The sequence below is a fragment of the Ceratina calcarata genome, unplaced genomic scaffold (assembly GCF_001652005.2).
Source record: "Ceratina calcarata isolate Rehan_Ccalc_2016 unplaced genomic scaffold, ASM165200v1 scaffold255, whole genome shotgun sequence".
Lineage (NCBI taxonomy): Eukaryota > Metazoa > Arthropoda > Insecta > Hymenoptera > Apidae > Ceratina > Ceratina calcarata.
In genome coordinates, this window is record NW_017147566.1 from 42,455 (window position 1) to 62,272 (window position 19,818).

A 19,818-nucleotide genomic window follows, 5' to 3' on the forward strand; every position below is an offset into this window, starting at 1 on the left:
GATTCTAGGATTCACTACGTTCGCTGCTACCCAGAGGGCGCACCTGGCTGCTACTATGGCTGCTGTTATATATGTACGCGGCTCGTGCGATACTCCAGTCTTTAAATTATTGAGAAATAATAAGAAAGAAATTCCTCAAATCTCGTAAGTAAAACCTGAGTTTCACTACTCCTACTGAACAATACTGCGCTTGAAATTCCTCAAACCCTCCAACGCTTTACGTTACTTACAATTTCTAAAATATCGTAGAATACATGGATTTCCAAATAATTCAAATGTTAGCAAAAGTTTTCTTTACTGTTCGTTTAAAGAAAGTGTCATACGTTTATCGTTTATTTAACGTTAATACCCTGATTTTTAAATGAAAGGAAGTGCACAATACTCATCGTAACGGACGTGGACACTGGTGTAGACCACGAAATTCGTTTGCGACGAAATATTTTTACTTTCCATACTGTACAAGAGTTAGGTATTCTATATTATTGAATCTGAATCAAGCCAATATTATTTTTAACATAGTTTTTTACGAAAACTAAATGATACGAACGAGACAAATCGTTCGGAAAGGTGTAATTATAAATTGTCATTGTGTCAGAAATACTGAATTGATTCTTGACATTTGCACGCATTATTTTAGGTATTCGACATTTTGGTCGGTGCTTAATTTATATTTAAAATAATTTGCAATTCGTGCAGTGTCGACGCTAATGCGACGCTTCGTTCCAACAGTTTCGACGCGGCGCGTTAGTGTTAACAGACACAGTATGACCCGTGTAGGTGGCATTAGCACATCAGTTGCATTAAACTTCTGATTTCTTTCGTATTTTTCGCGATTTCGTGCTGAAATCGAAAGAAAAATGTTAAATTCACGCTTACGTTAGTCGCGCAGTGAAACACGCGTGTGGTTACAATTTTCAGACTCGCGATAGTGCTATATTAATCGCGGTGGTTAAGTACGGGTGAACAGTGGAAATTTTCATATTAGGGAATGTAAGTGTATGCATGTTCGTGCAAACAATGAAGGCAATACATGCGAAGGCGCATGATAACGTGTTGACAATATCTATTCTTAATTGTGGTTTTTAGTTCCTCGCAATTGAGAAGAATAAGTATAAATGATTCATGTTTTAATTGTAAAGTTAGAACGTTTAATTTTCTTATACTTTTCTAATAATAACAAAGGATAAAAATTGCAGTATCTACGATGTAATCGTCGAAGGATGAACAAAAACGAGGAAGGTTTCATATGTTATTTCATCAAGTAAGATTCTGCACTCGAAGGATTGTATTAAAAGGTACAAGAAGAGCATTTATTTATCTTGAAATTCGGCGACTGGTCTGTGAGACGAACTGATGTGACATTAGCAATGCTGATGTTTTGAGCGAAGTGCATAGAATTCCCGCGTTTTCCTAAATATCAGCTGATACTTATCAACGGTAGAAATGAGACGTCGACAGGCGACGCCACCATTGCCATTGCGGGCATGATACGGACGCGGTACGCGGCAGTTACGCACGTGTATCCGTCGAGTGACTGGCGAACGGCAACTACAGCCACGCGGTCAACATTGTCGGTGTGCGCTCTTCTTCCCTCTTCGTTGCTCGTTTACACACGTGCATCAGATTCAGGCGTGTGCCGGCCTCGCGCTCCCTCCCGACATGCTCGTCTCGCCGCCGTTCAGTACTTTTTCGGCTGCTAACGGGAAGGTATCTCGTGACCAGTGAACTTACCCGCGTGTACGAGAAGACACACGATGCCGGACAAAGTCGCGCCGGCCGAGAGGCAAATCCTCAAGACGGCCAACACCGCCAACGACGCCGACGACGACGATCACGACGCGGTGAAATTGAAGAAAGAGCTTGGCCTGTTAGACGGTGTGGCGATTATCGTCGGGATCATCGTCGGCGCCGGTATATTCGTATCTCCAAAAGGTGTGCTACGAAACAGCGGCAGCGTCGGCCAGGCTTTGATCGTTTGGATCTTCTCCGGGGTATTGTCTCTGATCGGTGCACTATGCTACGCGGAATTAGGTAAGAACGATACGTTAACTAGATGGTTTGATCAGTGAATATCCTCAACATTTCATTTATAATTGCCATGTGGTACACCCGCGTTACGGTTGCATCATGATCTATGCGTCTACCTGATGAAAGTACCTCACGTTAAAGTCTCTTTGTATGTCTAATCTAGCTTTCTACGAAAATATCATTGATCATTGATATAGATCAATGTCCCGTAAGTTCAGAAATGCAGAAGTGGACGGACGCATCCGCGTTTTTATTTTATTGACCACGTGCTGCTGAAATTCGAATGCTACGCGTCTGTGGACAGACCTTTCAACTCTTGCATCATCACCTTTCACCCAAGTCGATCGACTTAGAAATAAAAACGCGAGAAAGTTTAGCTTAACTCGAAGATTAGCTTAAAACGATAACAGAAAGAAACTCGTCGCTTTTTAATTATACGTTCGTTATCTCCAGTTTCTTATTTACATGATTAGTTGATTATTAGAAATGCATTAGAAAGTTTACAGTTATTGAGTCTAAAGCGTGTACACAATTCAAGCGCCACGTGTTAAGCGTTACATACGTAGATAAACATATGCAAGTTGAAAAAGTAGTTGCGGTAGGTGACATGCTGAATGCATTATCATGCAATGAATAGATTATTATCGAGGTGACACTTGGACGTTTACGTTTGGTATCTTGCCTGCACAGTAGTTTAATGACACGATTATAAGGATTATTAAAGACTTTACCGGCTTTGTTGTACTACTTAAGTTTGACGTACGATAACGGCTTCATTGTCTGTAAAAGTATCATTTGTAATCATCTGCTCTTTACATAGTATTGTGTTTTGGCTACTAGTCTTATACTTGAAATGTACGAATTATCGGAAGTACAAGGAAGATCAGAGTAGATCTGAATTAATAAGCATCATTTTCTCATATCAACTCACTTATATGGTTTTCTTCATATACGTTGAACGAAACCGTATTCAGTGGGATAATCTGTTAACACAAATTGAAAGACTTCATACAGTAAATGTTCAAGTAGAGCTTGAGCAAATTGTATTGAATATTCTTTCTCTGTAGATATCATGAAGATAAGTAAATGACCGGAAATTAATTTCGATTAAAACGAAATAATCTGTTTGAACTTTGCTTCCCAGGGTCCGAGCGCATTGTCTCGCGCCGATCGAAGAACACAGCCGGTTATTGTTACAAGTTTCCAAGCGTTTTATCAATTACGGTCGACCTAATTACGCTTTTGGTTCATCGTTCTACGTAGAACGTAACACATTATGCTGGATTAAACGTAAAACCCTCTACGTTTTTCTCCTATGAAAAACTTTTCCAAGCGTTCTGTTTAAATCAGTTCCATCATGTGGAAAGATGATAAACATGAAAATTTGTTTCGAAACGCGGAAATCTTGAATACAGATTCGAGATCTGGTAAGAAAAACTGTTGCGATAATTTCGGCTTGGTATGAGTCAATACGATGATTCGTTGTTTGCAGAGAAATCAGTCGATGCACAGCGTTTGTGTTTTATTATCGTCGACTCTCGGGAGTTCACTGATTCTGTTCAATGACGCTTGCGCTGCCCACGATCAAAAATCGCGTGGAAGTACGTATATGTGTAACGTGTATTCATAGAATGCGTTCTAACTGATGCCAAACTATTCTCAAATATGTATCTAATGTGAGGAAACGGACGGATTTGTTTGAAAATATAATCTTTCACGATCGTGTTACACGTGTAGATATACGCCGCGAAAGAGGATGCTGAGACATTCGGAACGCTCGTAATCTATCAACGAATGTATTGTTGTGGCCGCATGGAAATATGATAGTCGGCGCGTGTCAACTTATCAGAATGTGAAAATATCTTATCCATATTTCTGTCACGCTGTAACAATGTCCTTAACGGGCATTGTTTGCCGTTTTATTGTCGGTTTTCTCGATATTCAGTAAACAGTGGTTTATCTCGAAATATATAATTTAATGTAACTGAATCGCGTGGCACGCGACAGTCGCCTGAACCGAACTCTGAACTCTGGGAGAAAAGGTCAATAATGGTTTATTACATTACCAACGCGATTAATTGTAACGTAATCCAGCTGATTTCGTTGAACGCCTCCTCTGGAATCCCCGCTCGTAGCAACGCGTCAACCAGCTTGACCCATGATTTTCCGTTTCATAATCTATCTGCATATCTTCTCACGACTAATTATAATTAATTCATGTTGCATTCTTATGGAATTCGCGTGGCATTCGAATTGTAAAAGGATATTCTCTGTTCATATTTAAAATCCACAATTGCCTTATCGTTTATTCTAATGAATTATACAATTATAGAATAAATATTTCGTTATTGTGAAAAAATCCAAGGAAATATGAACGCATTTTCAGGTACCATGATCCCGAAGTCCGGCGGGGATTATGCTTACATTAGCGACGCTTTCGGACCCTTACCGGCCTTCCTTTACCTCTGGGTCGCATTGTTCATCCTGGTCCCAACTGGGAACGCGATCACAGCCCTAACGTTCGCACAATACATCCTTCAACCAGTTTGGCCCGGTTGCGTACCTCCCTACGCAGCGGTTCGGTTACTCGCCGCGGTCATTACATGTAAGAATATTATTAGAATTAGTTAGCTTACAATTTTTAAGCTAAATACGATTGTTCATATAAATGTGGGTGGCTGAAGTTCTCCACGGACTTTTCTTATTATTGAGAGTACTTGCATGCTATCATTTTTTATCAATGGCATTTTTATTTATATTTGTGCAAACAACGCATTTTTAAGAATTTTTGGGTACGGTTATCAGTCTCGTTATCTGATATTTTTGTTCCCTTGTTAAATAGATACAAGATTGTGTAAGAAAGAAAGGTTGGAATTGAAGTCAATATCGGGATTATGTATTCTTGTAATTAATGATCGAGTGTGGATTTGTCGTGTCAATAACCATCAGGGAATTAATTAACTTTGTTATTCTTTGATAATACAACTAGACTTTATCTACTCCACCTCTAACACATTTCTCGTAATCGGTGGTATCTTCGAATTTCTTTAAGTCGTAACGTTAACAGACATGAAGATATGATAAAAAAGACATTTTAAACGTATTTCAACGCTTCGTATTTATGCATGGTTCGAGTTTCTTTTTTTAAAAATAATGTATAATAGTTTGAAATAGATATATATCTTAACATGTGTATTTAACTCAATCTCGTTGAATGCATCGTGTCGCAATTTGTGATTCCCTGTATTTGGTAAGCCGACGTTTCTTAATATGTACGTTCAGTGCCATCGAGAGTGAGGAATGTCCCACTGACTCATTTTGATAAGCCTCGGCTAGTCTAAAGAATTCTACTTATTTTTCTTTATTCTCCGTTCGAATAATTTTGTCTGAATCACTATTGCTCCCAGGTACGCGAGTACGTTCTTAGAGTTTATACGAATGCTACAATCTTTAATTAAAACTGATCGCTCAATAATTTATTTGAGATCGATAGTCCAACTGAATTCGTTTATACATACTTGGAAACTCACCGCTCTCGATTCTTCACAAGTGTCGGGTCCATAGAACGATGCACACTCTAGGACTGATTTATACTGGCACAATCCTGTTATCGAACCGTGTCATGCAATTGATTGTGATATTTTTAACTCTTCTTCAAATATTTTCACCTTTCAATCAATCGTATGAATAATATTATGCTTGTTTTGATTGACGATGCATGTACATACGAGCGGGAAATGTAATCGAAGTAAAAAGGAGGAAACATAAATTGCTGCTCGCAGGTTTATTGACCGCTATTAACTGTTACAACGTGAAATGGGCCACCAGGGTGCAAGACATTTTCACGGGGACCAAGGTTTTCGCGTTGGTAATCATTATGGTCGCCGGCCTGGCTTGGCTCTGCATGGGCCACACGGAAAATTTTCGCCATCCCATGGATGGGACCAATACTCAACCCGGTTACATCGCCTTGGCCATTTACTCCGGCCTCTTCTCTTATTCCGGATGGAATTATTTGAATTTCGTTACCGAGGAACTGAAAGATCCTTACAAGTAATTTATCATCATTCTTTTTTTTATATGATTAAGTCGTTTTGAATACGAGTTCCTTTGAAATCGTCTCTATATTGGATTAGAATTTAATCGAACATTGTTCTCGTTTGTGAAAGGAAAACTTTCGTATATCGTCGCAACAAAGACTTTTGTAAATGGAGAGCTGGCAGTTAAATTTGAAACGGAGCAAATTTGGCTCATCGGTGACTGATCTTTATACAGTTTATATTTAAATCATGAATGAAATCGTATTTGCCAGTCATCCAAAGATCATTTCATTCCAATGTTCGCTGGATCTTAAACAATAATATATACCTGAGCCGTGCAAGTATTTAGGTATGTAATGTTTAATTGTCGTTTTTACAGAAATTTACCAAAGGCAATTTGCATATCATTGCCGTTGGTGACCGTGATTTATGTCCTGGCGAACGTTGCGTATTTTGTAGTGTTAACACAAGACGAAATTCTCGCGTCGAACGCTGTCGCTGTTGTAAGTTTTTTTTTTCTTCAGTTTGTTTATTTCAGTTTTATTTAATTGTTCTTTCATTTGCATGTGAGAAATATGCTTACATTATTTTATTATTAGTTGACTCAGTTATTGCTTACTGTATTTGCTTAATTTACTAAATTTCCATACTCAATAATACTAATAGATCATTTATAGCAAACGTAAATAATCAGGTGTATAATAACTAACGATTTACAGTCTGGAAATAACGTTTTTTAATTCCTCGTTTGTTCATCAGACGTTTGGCGATAAGCTGTTAGGCGTGATGTCTTGGATAATGCCGTTCTTCGTGGCCTGTTCAACCTTCGGGGCATTGAACGGAGCAATTTTCGCATCATCCCGATTGTTTTTCGTAGGCGCCCGCAACGGACACTTGCCCATGGCGATTGCGCTTATCAACGTGCAAAACTTGACTCCTATGCCATCGCTCATTTTCCTTGTGAGTTGTTACATCGCAGTTTATTATCGCTGTTTAACGCTTAAGGAGAAAATTCGTTGCTAACTTAATAGTTATGTAAATGATAAAACGATTGATACACGTGGACTAATGGACGACTAAGCGTTTATCGCAAGTACTATTTATTTATGATATCATATTGATAGCCCTGAGATTTGAAACGCTTCAAAGTTAAAGATTAAATCTAAATCCGATTTCGAAGATACGAAAAATCTATACTATTAAGTATTAAGTGAATCAAATTGAAATATTTTATTAATCGGTCGATTGTAATAGGAAAACGTAGATATGATTAGGTTTCTTTATGACGTGGTGCGCACCTATCATTTTGATGTACGGCTACTAATTGAGAGCAGTAAATCGAGGCTTTTCATCCCGTTAACGATCCCTTTGATCATCAATAAAACGGCAGTCCTTTGAACCAGGAGTAATTTAGTTATTCAAATTTTAAATTAAATCGACCGTGATATTCGTACTGATTAATTAATTGTACGTTTAGTGAATTGATAGTAGATATGAGGTGACGTTTCATGGAAATCAGGATTGATTAATTATACGAGTATAAAAGGAATGATAAAATATAGATGGTTAATTTCTTGTTTCCACTGCCGCGCTCGAACAGTGGCTCAAGCGTTAAACTATAATTTCCGTTTCTAGTGCATTATCACCCTGGCACTTTTGATCATAGAGGATGTCTATGTGCTAATCAATTATGTCAGCTTCGTTGAAGCACTATTCACTACGCTCTCGGTGTCTGGTCTCCTCTGGCTTCGCTACAAAAGTCCTGAGCGTGAACGACCTATAAAGGTACGTAAAAAAAAAAATTAGGGACACATTAGACGCTTCTGTAGAAAGGATTTCGTTTTTATTTTTATTGCACGGAGCTGGAAACGAAAAACGGAACAATATTGAAAAGTGTTTAAATATCGTTTGCCTCAAATATTTACCTATGATAAGAAGCTTCGAACGATTTGTTCTCGGCGTGACACAGTTCTCTTCTCGTGATAGTAAAATAAGTACTTAACTACCGCGCTTGTTCAACCGGTTCCCGTACTGTCACATGCCAGCAGCGAATCTTATTTTTTATATCGCAGAATCAAAGTTATGCAAACTGTTCATATTTTTCTCTGTCATCCTATTAAAAGCTTTAGCAAATAGCTACTTTCCTTTTACCAATTTTACAGTACATTAAACAATGCTTTCCTGTTTAGAATAAAGAGATTTTTTACACCAGCGAATACTGTAAATAGTCGTTCTTTCTGTTAAGGAAAAGTTTCTTCCGAAATTCTGTTGATTGTAATTTTTGTTGAAGGTCTCGATCGTGTTACCTATTATATTCTTCATAATCTGCGCCTTCTTGGTAACGTTGCCTTGTTATGTGTCGCCATGGGAAGTCGGCATCGGAGTGATCATCATCTTATCAGGCATTCCCATGTATTGGATCTTTATTTATTGGCAACAGAAACCGAAATGGCTCGTGAAATCGTCTCGTAAGTAACTACAGTTCTCTGTCTGTAGGCAATTAATAAAATTCCTTTCACTGTACGTCGTTACACCGATGATGAAATTAATCAATATTCTACGAACGTCTATTACAAGTTTATGTACTTTCCACAGATGATTTTAACATGGTTTGTGCGAAATTATTCATGTGCGTGCAAGAAGAAAAGAGGGATTGATGACTAAGTGGCCTTTTTACCGTAATGTATAGTTTTTATATAAAAATTTGTACGAATGTGTCAGTGCCGCATAAACTCGTCGATTCGTCTGTCTATAAACTCTGGCAATTGGTGGAGAGCAGAAGACGGATTACGAACAGCAGGTAATTCTTCATCTAGTCTAGTTTCAAATAAAATTCAGCGCAACATTCCGAGGGAGTATAATAACAATCATTATTCAAGGAATGTCGATTCAGAATATAAACGATCGAATCACTTGATCGTATTTTTGTGAATTCTGTCAATCGATAGATTTTTTTAACTTTTTCTACCAATTTGACACGACGATTACCTAACTGCAGCATATTGCTCGTACGTTGAAGAACGATAGACTCTGACTTCTTGAAAGTTTATAAAATGTCTACTAGAATTAGTTACAAGGCTGTTCATTGCATCTTATAGATAATGCTTATGCGTAAAATCGTAAGAATGCAGAGTTGCAAACGCGTATATACGATAGGTATATATTATTATAATTAATTTGAACTAGATCGCACTCGATTCATTGACGCATAGAAACCTGTTCGAAACTTGGTCGTATCCTGCGTTGAAAAATGTTATCAAACATTTTTAATAAGTCATAATGGAGATTCTGAATTGCAGAGTACAGCTGAAGCATAGGAATTCATACGCATAATAAATGTAATATAAGTAGCGTAAGTGTACAACGTATTTAAACTATTTAATTGTATATACATGCACACGGAACGATTATCAATTATTTATCGTGATTTCTATATCGATAGACTACCTTGTTCAGCTCAATAAGTCGAGGGTAACTCAGTGATAGTAATCTATTGTCTGCCGCACTTCTCGATTCCATTTGTCAATAAGTTAGTCGATAGACTAGTAAAGAAATAATTCATTTAGAATTAAAAATTTCGTTGATATATCCGATTATCACAGAGAACGTTTTATAACGAGTCGGTACTAACAGCGAACTCTCTTTATTTATTAATTAATGTTCGCGCTAACGTACACGACACGTCTGGTCAAATTATGCATTTAAAAACTAGGAAAATTGAACTGTAACTAGCGCACAGTGTGTTACGAAATATTTTATAGGATATAAAGAGAAACGTAGATTTAAAAAAAAGACGATATTTTATACATCACAATACTGCGCAAATTTAGTAATCGTGTGTATAATCGTTTTTAATTTCACCAGCCTTTTTTTTTAAGAACGTTGCTGCGGATGTTTATGCATTTTAAATAACTTTCGACTGGAATCGAAATTCACATCACCTTCCTGGCTTTCTGTATTTTTTATTAAGAACGCGTCAATATCCACAGTCATGATTTTAACTACGTATATTTAATTTAGAAAATATATAGCGTTTAAGGAAGACCTGAATTCTGTCCACGTGGGAGAAATATGACGAAATAATATTTATTGTTTCAATATACGATCAATTACGAGTGAAAACTGTATGATCGACTGATAGCATGTGCCTTGATAATGTGCGCCGTGCATATAGCAATGGAAACTCCTAAAACAATCATGTGTTCGGAACTAGTTACGAAATACTTGATAGAGCATCAATTATTATACACGAATGATATAAAATACGATAAATCTTGTTAGTAACATTTTGAAGATCGAAGTTAATCGAAAGTATCATGGGAAAAAGTGTGTAGAAATAACACAGCAACGAATATTGTAACAATAAGCATGACGATGCAACAGATTTTATTTATATATAATGCAATAAATAAAAAATGTTGAATACGGCAATGTACGCATATATATATATGATGTGTATATATATATATATATATTTGCATTAATTTACAATACAGAATATTTTACGTATCCATACACAATAGAATAATCTTAATTTTGGAAATTATTTATTATTGTATATATTGTACTATGTCGAAAATTGGCTGCATAATAAGAATCCAACTTATTTCTATGGTTCTTTTTTACAAATTTCAATCGTGGTAATATAAAAATTTATGCACGACTCGTGGCATCTCGTTTTCAAGGTAATGGAAGTTCCAGACAAGTGAATTACTGCGATAATCGAAAGACTAAATTTTTCCTCTATCACAAATACCATGTTAATAGTAAATTTCGCATAGTTTTACGTTTACGTGAACATTCCCTAACTATTACGTTCGAACGTAATTCACCTTAGTCTTTAACATAAATCACCGCAATGAAAGCTCAATCGTTTTTATTACACTATAATCGTTATACTCGCTATAATATTCTAAATGGGAAAAAAGAAGATCGACGAGTGAAAGACGTTCATTCATAACAGTTTAACAAAAATACTTACAAATATTTATCGATAATCGTATAAGACTTATAAAATTCATCACTGTGATACGTGCATTACAATTGTTCATATCAATTTCATAACTCGCTATGAAACCGTTAAGCGACCTACTAACGCCTTGATAATTGAGCCTCGAACGTTATTCATTTCAACCGAATCAATGCATTCTAAAGACTCATTAGACTCCGTCTAACTCTTCTAACTATCAACCTCAACCATCGTCGTCGTTTCTTCCTCAGATATTGCACCCGTTTTCCCCGTTCACGAAAGCATCGTAATGCAATTAAAATGCAATTATATTGTCGCCCGGAAAGAATAGGTAATGATATTGACGATCTAGTCAGATACAAAACCTTTGTGTAACTATAAATAGCAACGAAGTCCTCCTTTTCGGAGATCCCAATGACTAGCCCTCCGCAAGGGGTGGCGTCACCCATCCGTACTTCTCGTGAGTTTTTACTAAACTTCTGAACGATTCCTCGGCTGAACGTCTGTTAAACGGCACGTCTTTTTTCGTCTTTGGTTTCCTAGTCACGCGACCCTGAAATATATATAAGCCCAAGTTCTTTATAAACTGAGTTCTCTTTTGTGTATTTTGCAGAATCTGCATTCCTGCTAACACGTCCCAGTGGATCGTACATATGTATACATATACTGCATAGGAATTGAGAAATGCTCACCTGGCCTTTGACGATGCTAGCCGCGAATTGTGTGATAACAGCTTCGATAGTATACGCGCTTGCCCATCCTCTAGGCGTGAGGAGCTCCATGCAAATTGCACCGCCTTCCATCACGAATCCTTTCTCGATCCTCGGCGAGATTACACGCATGAACGGAGGCGCGAACGGGAAGTTCTCTGGGAAGACTACGTGCAGAAGTATGTAAGGTATATTGAGCTCTCTCATGTCGGCAGCCAGCTCGCTCTCCGGATCGATTTTGTGCAGTCTCACGTGCCACTCGAACAGATTGTCGTTAACCAGCTCCGCAGTGAAGGTTGACTCGCGCCGATGCTGCGTCTTCTGAATCTCGCTGAGCTCCTTCATCAACCGGCGCAAATTAACTCTCTTGTCCGGAACACCGGCCTGTCCCGTTCCCTAAATTAATCCACAGTCTGGCAAAGCATTTCTTCCCAAATTTGTAAATTCTTATATTTAAATGAGTCTTGTATTTCTTAATTTAATGTTTCCCATGTTCTTTTAATTGTTAGGATAAAAGAAAATTGAGCGGATTCGTTAAAAAGTAACGCTTGAGGAACTCTCTTCATTAGGAAACTACGGATACCTCATGCAGCAATATGTGGCTTCAGCGAAAGCAACAAGAACTTAGTATCCCGAAGTTATGAAGCTTAGAGAGTAAGCGACGAGTCTCCTTACTTTTTACGGTAATACGCCTCGTAGGAAGTTATGAATAATATTCGAAGCAGGGAAACCGCGCGTAGTGGTCTGTATAAAATACCTGCGTGGAACTTCCGGTCGATTTCTTTGTTTTGAAGAAGCAACTCCCGTGGTTTGAATTGCCGGCGCCTAAATTATCCGACCCGTCGGCCGGAGTAACAGCGTCCGGGCGATGATGCCGGCTGAGAAGCCTCCTCGAAGGTGAACTCGTCGAGCTGCTCGCTCCGTCTTGCTCCGAGATCTTCTCCGACGATCGAAACAACTTTCGGAAAGCGGCCACGACCTTCTCCTTGGACCTCGTGGACATGGCTCTTCTGGTATACTTTTAATACACTAGTCAATCATAATTGATCGTGTTATCCAGTACGATATCGAACACGTTTCTCTTCAAGATAAATATAGTTTCCTATCGGATAATAATTTTCCTAGATACTGCGACCGAGCGTAGTCGTCTATTATTCATAATATAAATCCATTGTTATTTTTGATCGACAGTTTATAAACGGAGGCAGATATATGCATCCACTGCTATGTATAATTCATCAGAATATGTAGAACGTTTCGTCACGTTTGCTGACTCTCAACAAGAAATTCTATGAAACTGGTAAGGCCCTTGCCACCCTCGACGAGGGATAGAATCTTCAAAGAGTAACAAGAAGTTTCGCACATTTCTCGATTTCTATCTTAGAGAAGAGGATCGTTAGAAAAAAAGGTATCCGGTGGAAGGTTCAGTGAACGCCGTCGCATCGTGACAGCATCCACGCAGCAGGGTCTAAGTATTATTTCGCACCACTTACCCCTGTTTCTCTTAGCGATCACGGGCTCCTCCGTTCCGACGCTCTCGATTGTTTGCGTATCATCTTAAGTGGACACTGACGCGTAACACTCACCGATTCTCGCGCTGTCGCGCTAAATAATTCACGGGGGAACCGTGTGTCGAGAGTGCGACGGGCACGACGAGTGGAACGTTACGGGTTCCGGTACGGTAACAGGGCGCAGTCTCCACCCTCATTGAACTGGCCGAGCGCGTAGTTCAGAAGGGTTGCTCCGCTGGCCAGGGCCGTCTTAATCAATGCTATCACCTGCTTGCACCCGAAGCATCCCTCTTCTAATCGAAATAGATTTAAAACGAGATACAATAGTCGGTATCGGACGTAAAATGTTTCTGAAAAATATTTTTCGAATTCTGGTCTCACAATCAGTTCACGAGATCATTAATTCAATAGGGACTAAAAACTAACGATGATTTAGTCAGTTGTTAATTCTAGAATATATGTATCATACTTTCCCTTTAAAAACTCGCTAGCGTAAAGGACTCGTTCGCGCGCTTTAAGAAGAACAAATGAGAGTCTATGATAGAAATTTATACGAACGGCGGCCCTGCCGAATTCAAACAGATTTATCTGAATATCGATCCCATCTATTACACATTGGATATCAGTAGATATTGAATTATGTAGAAATAGATTGTAACTGAGCAACCGTAAATTGAAACGCTTATCTAAAGTGTGCGATTTATACAATCTAGGATGTAACAAGGACGATTATATTATAATATTGAATCTTTAGAGTCTCGGTGCTTCTAGCGTTTTAAGGGCACATGAAAAGATGGACTGAAAATATATAAGGATAATTCTACATATCAAAAACGTATGGGAAGTAGTTTTAATTCGTTTAATCATTTGGTTTTCCATGGCAGTACAACGTATGAGTTTAGGTACCTATTTGAGAATAAGAAAATGAGAATATGTTTTGTTAGATAGGCGAAAACGAGGAAACATGACAGATACTGGACCCATGCCCATTTCAACTCTTCCCAGAAACTAGGCTGATAATAAATCAAATATTCCCTGTAAATTAATTCTGCTTTAACGATCACCGCACTTTCATTCAAATCACCCAGCTGTTTCGTCACGTATTCGTTGCTTATTTTAACTGCAACTGAAATGAACATACATAGTTTCACAGTCCTTAATTTAAAAGAACTGATGTATTCAAGTTCTACTAACATTTACGATTAAAACTCTGTAGTAGAAGTTCATCTAAAGAACGATCGCCTAATTCTAAGCTGTGATTATATGTTTCGTATAAACCCTCGCTGGTAAGGAGCCCTTTCTGTTCTAATATCAAGTCACCATAAAATACTACATTTTGTACCTCGCCGTCTAACGTGTTAGAAAAAAGAGCAATGGATTCGATGTTTGCCTCAAACAATCTCTGTCGAATTAAGATCATCATAAATAACGAAAATTAGTGAAGGAATATTAATAAAGGTATTCTACCTTTAATTGAAAATTGAAGAATAATAAAAGCTTCAGAGATCGTATGGGTTCGTCTGTATAAAAATGGGCTTCGAACTTTAAAATATCCTTTTTACCATCACTGTTCGTATCTATCTCTTGAACCTACAATTTTTAAACAGTAGTATACATTTGAAACAAACTGCATCCAATCGGTAGATTGAGATATAATAATACAGCAGTAAAACCTTGATCAGTACACAGTTATCCTTAATTTCATTGTTCTTATATGTTGTAAACGTTGAACAAACCACAGGATTCTGGTTGTAATTTTTATTTGCTAACAATAGATATTTATAGTTAAACGATACATCAGGTTTTTCTGTATACAGTCGATTTTTTAAGGAAAAACCTAGAAAAGAGTTGTAACAATTTAGTAGACAGAGGAATTCCCTCTCTGTTAGTTATTAACTGTAATTAATATTAAAGTATTGATACCTCCCGCATTGTAAATAATAAAGAACGGTGTAAGCAATGATAAAATCCTTAAAAATAGTACGACAACAAAGTTTATGGAACATATTCTGCTTTTATACTTAAAATAAACAGAGCTCGAGAATATCTCGACAGCAGTCATCATGACGCTCAGGCAAGCGTTGTCATAGAAACAGACGAATACACTCGATCTCGTAGAGAAGTCTGGCTAGACTTAAGATTCAGAATTATTTGATTATTTATTAATTATTGAAGAGGGAGAAACATGTACTAAGCAAATCATGTAGGTATCGTCGTCATTTACAAGAAAGACGAACTGAATATTTTAATGTTCGTCGTATTCTTAGGTTAGGTTCCAACGTCCGTAATTTTTTGGCGGCATCATATGCCGGGCCAGGAACATATTTATTTGTGGATAGTTATGAATATTAGTGAGCCGTGATCGAAAAATAGTAATTTACACCATTTTTTATATGAAGTTACAGAGGAATTTCTGAATATCCTCCTAAAGGAAATTAATCGTCGTAAAAATGTCGAAAGATGAGAGAAAAATTTGTAAGCAATTTTTACGTGATTTGAAAGGTAAATAACTTGATAATCCCAATCTGACGAGCATTACAAATAATTTCAAACTTGCATTCATCGTTTAGGAAAAGGGAAGAAGTACCCCAAATTCGACGAGTCATTTAGTATATTAAAGAACTATGTTGCTTCCAATGGGCTGGAAGATGAGGATATTAATGAATTAGCAGATGTTATCATGACTGTTGATATGGGTAATTGTACTCTGTATATAAAAAAATGAATCGTAACTATTCTCTGTGGAAAGTATAAATCATAAGATGTATTTAATAGGTGCTAATCGATTGGTACCTTTAATAATGTGCCTAGTTCCAAAGTACAAAGTACCGGAAGACACAGTTAAATCGATCATTGCTTGGGTTCTGGCACGTATCTACGAATTATCTGTTAATGTGTCCACTATAGTTATACAGTGGATAATTGGTAATGTTACTTTTAATTAAAATATAGTATAACTGAGTACAAGACAGAAAACAAAACAGTATATTTGCTTTTAGGTATACTGGATCATCACTTGGTAGATAGAAAAGTAGTTAATATATATTACTATGTATTTTTTCACGTGATGCTAAAGAAAGAAAGAGTAGTAAGTACACTGTGCATTTCAATAAGTTGTTGCTTGCTATTGAAGCAACGTTAATGGTATAACAGAAATGAATGAGTAATGTGCATTATTACAGGGGAAACACATAGCGCGTCTTGTTTATATATTAGCAAAACCAGAAGACGTGACACGTAGAGATGTATCTAGATTATTAGCTGTTCAGCAGCAAAGCGTGAGATCTCTGAATCATTTCACTGCCCTACTCTCGTGAGTCCCTCGCCTTTCAAAATGTTTCAATTCAAAATAATTCGATATAACTTCGTGATTCATTTTAGATTATTTAAATCGTATAAACCTGAATTAGTACCTGAGAGAATTCAGTCTGTAAACATAGGGAGCGTATGGAGAGACATACCCGAAGCTTTACAATCATTATTAGAAAATGTTAGAGCTCGGTCGGAAGTCTCGCTGACGGAAGACAAGAAATGCTTTAATTGGAACACGTTTCAAGTAATATAAAAAATAATTGCAGTAGTCGTTCACGCGTAAATTGAATGTGTTTCATTTTTGTAGTTGAAAAAAACTAAGAAAAATGTAGCGCCGTTGCTACCGTCCGTAGGATACTTTCAAGTCGGTTCTAATATCTTTGAAGAACAGGATACAAGATCAATTTTTGATATCACCAGGTGAATAGACGATTTTAATATCACGATGATTTATCTGGATTCGTATTATTTCTAAGTGAAATGTTTCAGTCTCGAAGACCTGGGTAAATTGCATTTGAGCGTGAAACTGCCGTCCAGCGCTGTGTCACTTTTATCTAACACCGCAGGGCATCATCTTCTTACGTTTGCTAATGTTCAATATCAAAGTAGATTCGCTTTTAATCTCTACTGCACTTTGCAAACCGGTACGTTTCTATCAATTCATTCGTCTGTTAGTATCTACTGACAAGAAAAGAAATGAACGTCTCGTTTTAGGATTCATATTGGAACCTGAAACAGTTTCCCCGGAGGAGACGAATAAGTTACTCGACATGACCATAGAATTTTCACGGTACATGCAGCAGAGCGTACCCACTGTAAATCGTTTCATTCATGAATACCTCTACCACAATATGGGAGAATACCAATCGCAGTTATTAGCTTTAATGGAATGGATGACTTCGGTGTCTAGTAGCGATTTACAAGAAAATCTATTAATACACCTGCGCAGTATGTTCTATCAATCGTCTGTGACTGGGAAATGTGAGATTATCAGATCACTGAAAGGATTACTCACGAATTTGTTTGTCAGTGAAGCATTTGGAGAACAGTGCCAGCAAATACCGTTTTTAGGACAGGCTCCAATGACTAATTTAGAAGAAATCATTCCAATTCTTATGAAAGCCGCTCAAGATCTAATCGTCTCAGGCTTAAATATACATTCGTACAATATTTTATTACTTTCGGAAGCGTTGTCGTTTTACGAACAAATTTGTATACTGGAAAGCCACAGTAGAAACTCATTTTTTACTTTGGCACCCTCCGCAGTGATTTACGGATCTTTCGTTACAAACAACTGCGCGATCCTATCAAGGATATGCAAATTATTATTGAGGTATCGTGATAGAAGCCTCAAGTATTCATTGAATGATGATGCAATGGCACAAGTTAAGTCAACTATAATAGATTTAGCTAGCTGTATCCAAGATGTTGTTGAAGCATTGTTCCACGACGAAGTACGTAAACGCAGTTACAGTCAGGCGATATCTAATCGATCAGTCTTACTAATATTATAAATATAAACGTATGTCCAGGTATTCAAAACACGTAGTAAGAGGTACTTCTTGAATAATATTTCAAAAGAAGTGATGGAAGATTTAAGATCCTATCAGTTGAATTGTCTTCTGAACATCACTAATCACTGTGCTATTTTACCATACAAATGTATGTTGAGTATGAACGGAATCGAGATCGACTCAAAAGAGGTAAATTACGATTAATATAACAACTATTAAATATTACTTGTTTTACCAATCATACATTTACAGGACGCCACACGATATATCGCCAATTATTATCCTGATATACTCCGGCTCTTCACCACGTTTGAAAAGTGATGGTAACCAGGATTTAGTTAAAAAGAAGTGTATGTATGTACAGGTATCTATTTCTAAGTTTAGATTTGTTAGTTTTTTACTTTTATACAAAGAAACGATTAAATCGAGAGGCTTGATAGTAGCTCGATTGCTAGTAAAATAAGTAAATGGAAATTAATCCTTATCTTTTATTTTCTCTGATTTACATTCAAACTTTCATGTACAATCCATTTAACAGTCTTCAATATACGTATTTTTCTAAGGAAAAGTTACATATAAATCCTATTGAATACCTCGAGCTCGTTCCTTATAAACCTTATATATTTTCTTAGTTCCCTTCTTTTTTTTACATATTCTTCGTTTTACTCTTGCTCTCTCGCTTAACATCTAACATACACATTGCTTCTAAATGAGGCTCGCTATCAATATAACGCTTCTCTTTTGTACTAGATACACTTTATAGCTACTTTTAAACGATACACGTATAACATGTACATACGATACTATCACTACTGATGGTGCGTCGGAGAGCTCGCAGGCTTAGCTCGTGAATTTTGTAAATAAAAAGAGCTAAATCAGATTTCTGTTCGTTAGCAATAATCGCGGATATACGAACATAGAACTATTCTGTAGAGTATCCTGCGAATGATTCAATGGGATTCAATGAAATTGTTATTCTATCGTTTTCGAACGATGCACGTTGCTTCGGTCTACGTACGTACAGCAGAGTTGGAGTGTTGATAGCGATTGGATCCGGGGGTAAATAGTCGCATTGAAGTAGACGCACAAGCAGTATCTTGTAAATGAAATCGAATACGAAGCGTCGTTTAATATCTATCATCAAGTAAAAATGCCTTGCACGTTAGTAGTGAAAATAAGCTTGTTCGTTCTTAGTTATTTAGATAAAAATAGTTATTACCGAGATATTAAGACTAAGAGCCTTACGTATAATAATTTATCGTTTATATTGTAACTACGTAGACGAATTGACAGAGAATGATTTCACCTCTACCAAAAATCTTTTGATAAATCCTCCTACACTTTTAGCGAGCAACGTGCCTTCTGTTGATACCGCGGGTGGTGCAGCCAGAATCGAATCACTCTTGAGCAATATATTCGCGTTACCTATTACTATTTTAAATCATAACATGCTGTCCTAAACTGTCTTTGGTGTACGTACATTTGTTCTGAGACTAGAAAGGTAGTATCGACAGGCCTGGAATGTGATTGTATCCAAAGAAAAATGAAATAGCCATGTGTCTAGCATATTTGGTAAAAGTGTACATCATTCTTTTTTATAGGGGCAATGCCACTCCGGCGTTTGGAATATTTTATCGTTCGTGGGAATATAGCGAGGGCCAAATAAATATTTGATTAACACGTTAAGCACGGAGCCAATTTTGCTGAGCTTTCCGTTCAGGCATTGCATAGAAT

The 19,818-nt window shown here is 37.2% G+C and overlaps 3 protein-coding genes across 7 annotated transcripts; 2 read left to right on the forward strand and 1 right to left on the reverse strand.

Annotated features, from left to right (window-relative positions):
* The first annotated feature begins 59 nt into the window (after positions 1 to 59).
* mnd (L-type amino acid transporter minidiscs) lies at positions 60 to 11,730 on the forward strand. Of its 5 annotated transcripts, none has more exons than XM_018021465.2 (9): positions 60 to 144; positions 1,197 to 2,031; positions 4,415 to 4,633; positions 5,811 to 6,081; positions 6,448 to 6,571; positions 6,828 to 7,028; positions 7,704 to 7,853; positions 8,359 to 8,536; positions 8,664 to 10,680. In XM_018021465.2, exons 2-9 carry the CDS (start codon positions 1,755 to 1,757, stop codon positions 8,723 to 8,725), a joined length of 1,482 nt encoding a protein of 493 aa, XP_017876954.1. In that variant the 5' UTR covers positions 60 to 144; positions 1,197 to 1,754; the 3' UTR covers positions 8,726 to 10,680. The 5 variants fall into 5 exon arrangements, 4 of the variants coding, with proteins under 4 accessions (XP_017876954.1, XP_017876952.1, XP_017876953.1 ...); XR_003388923.1 differs by lacking the exon at positions 60 to 144 and adding an exon at positions 11,651 to 11,730 and having other exon boundaries at positions 193 to 2,031; positions 8,664 to 8,868; XM_018021463.2 differs by lacking the exon at positions 60 to 144 and adding an exon at positions 193 to 1,109.
* On the reverse strand, positions 10,599 to 15,358 carry LOC108623155 (transmembrane protein 231). Its single transcript, XM_018021472.2, has 8 exons — positions 15,182 to 15,358; positions 14,932 to 15,095; positions 14,726 to 14,848; positions 14,453 to 14,660; positions 14,131 to 14,384; positions 12,505 to 12,765; positions 11,730 to 12,143; positions 10,599 to 11,590 (listed from the first exon to the last, which is right to left on the reverse strand). Exons 1-8 carry the CDS (start codon positions 15,321 to 15,323, stop codon positions 11,456 to 11,458), a joined length of 1,701 nt encoding a protein of 566 aa, XP_017876961.2. The 5' UTR covers positions 15,324 to 15,358; the 3' UTR covers positions 10,599 to 11,455.
* LOC108623149 (uncharacterized) lies at positions 15,274 to 18,652 on the forward strand. Its single transcript, XM_018021461.2, has 12 exons — positions 15,274 to 15,461; positions 15,526 to 15,760; positions 15,829 to 15,954; positions 16,034 to 16,183; positions 16,258 to 16,346; positions 16,441 to 16,571; positions 16,640 to 16,814; positions 16,878 to 16,990; positions 17,060 to 17,214; positions 17,285 to 18,024; positions 18,103 to 18,273; positions 18,337 to 18,652. Exons 2-12 carry the CDS (start codon positions 15,709 to 15,711, stop codon positions 18,403 to 18,405), a joined length of 1,971 nt encoding a protein of 656 aa, XP_017876950.1. The 5' UTR covers positions 15,274 to 15,461; positions 15,526 to 15,708; the 3' UTR covers positions 18,406 to 18,652.
* The last annotated feature ends 1,166 nt before the right edge of the window (positions 18,653 to 19,818 follow it).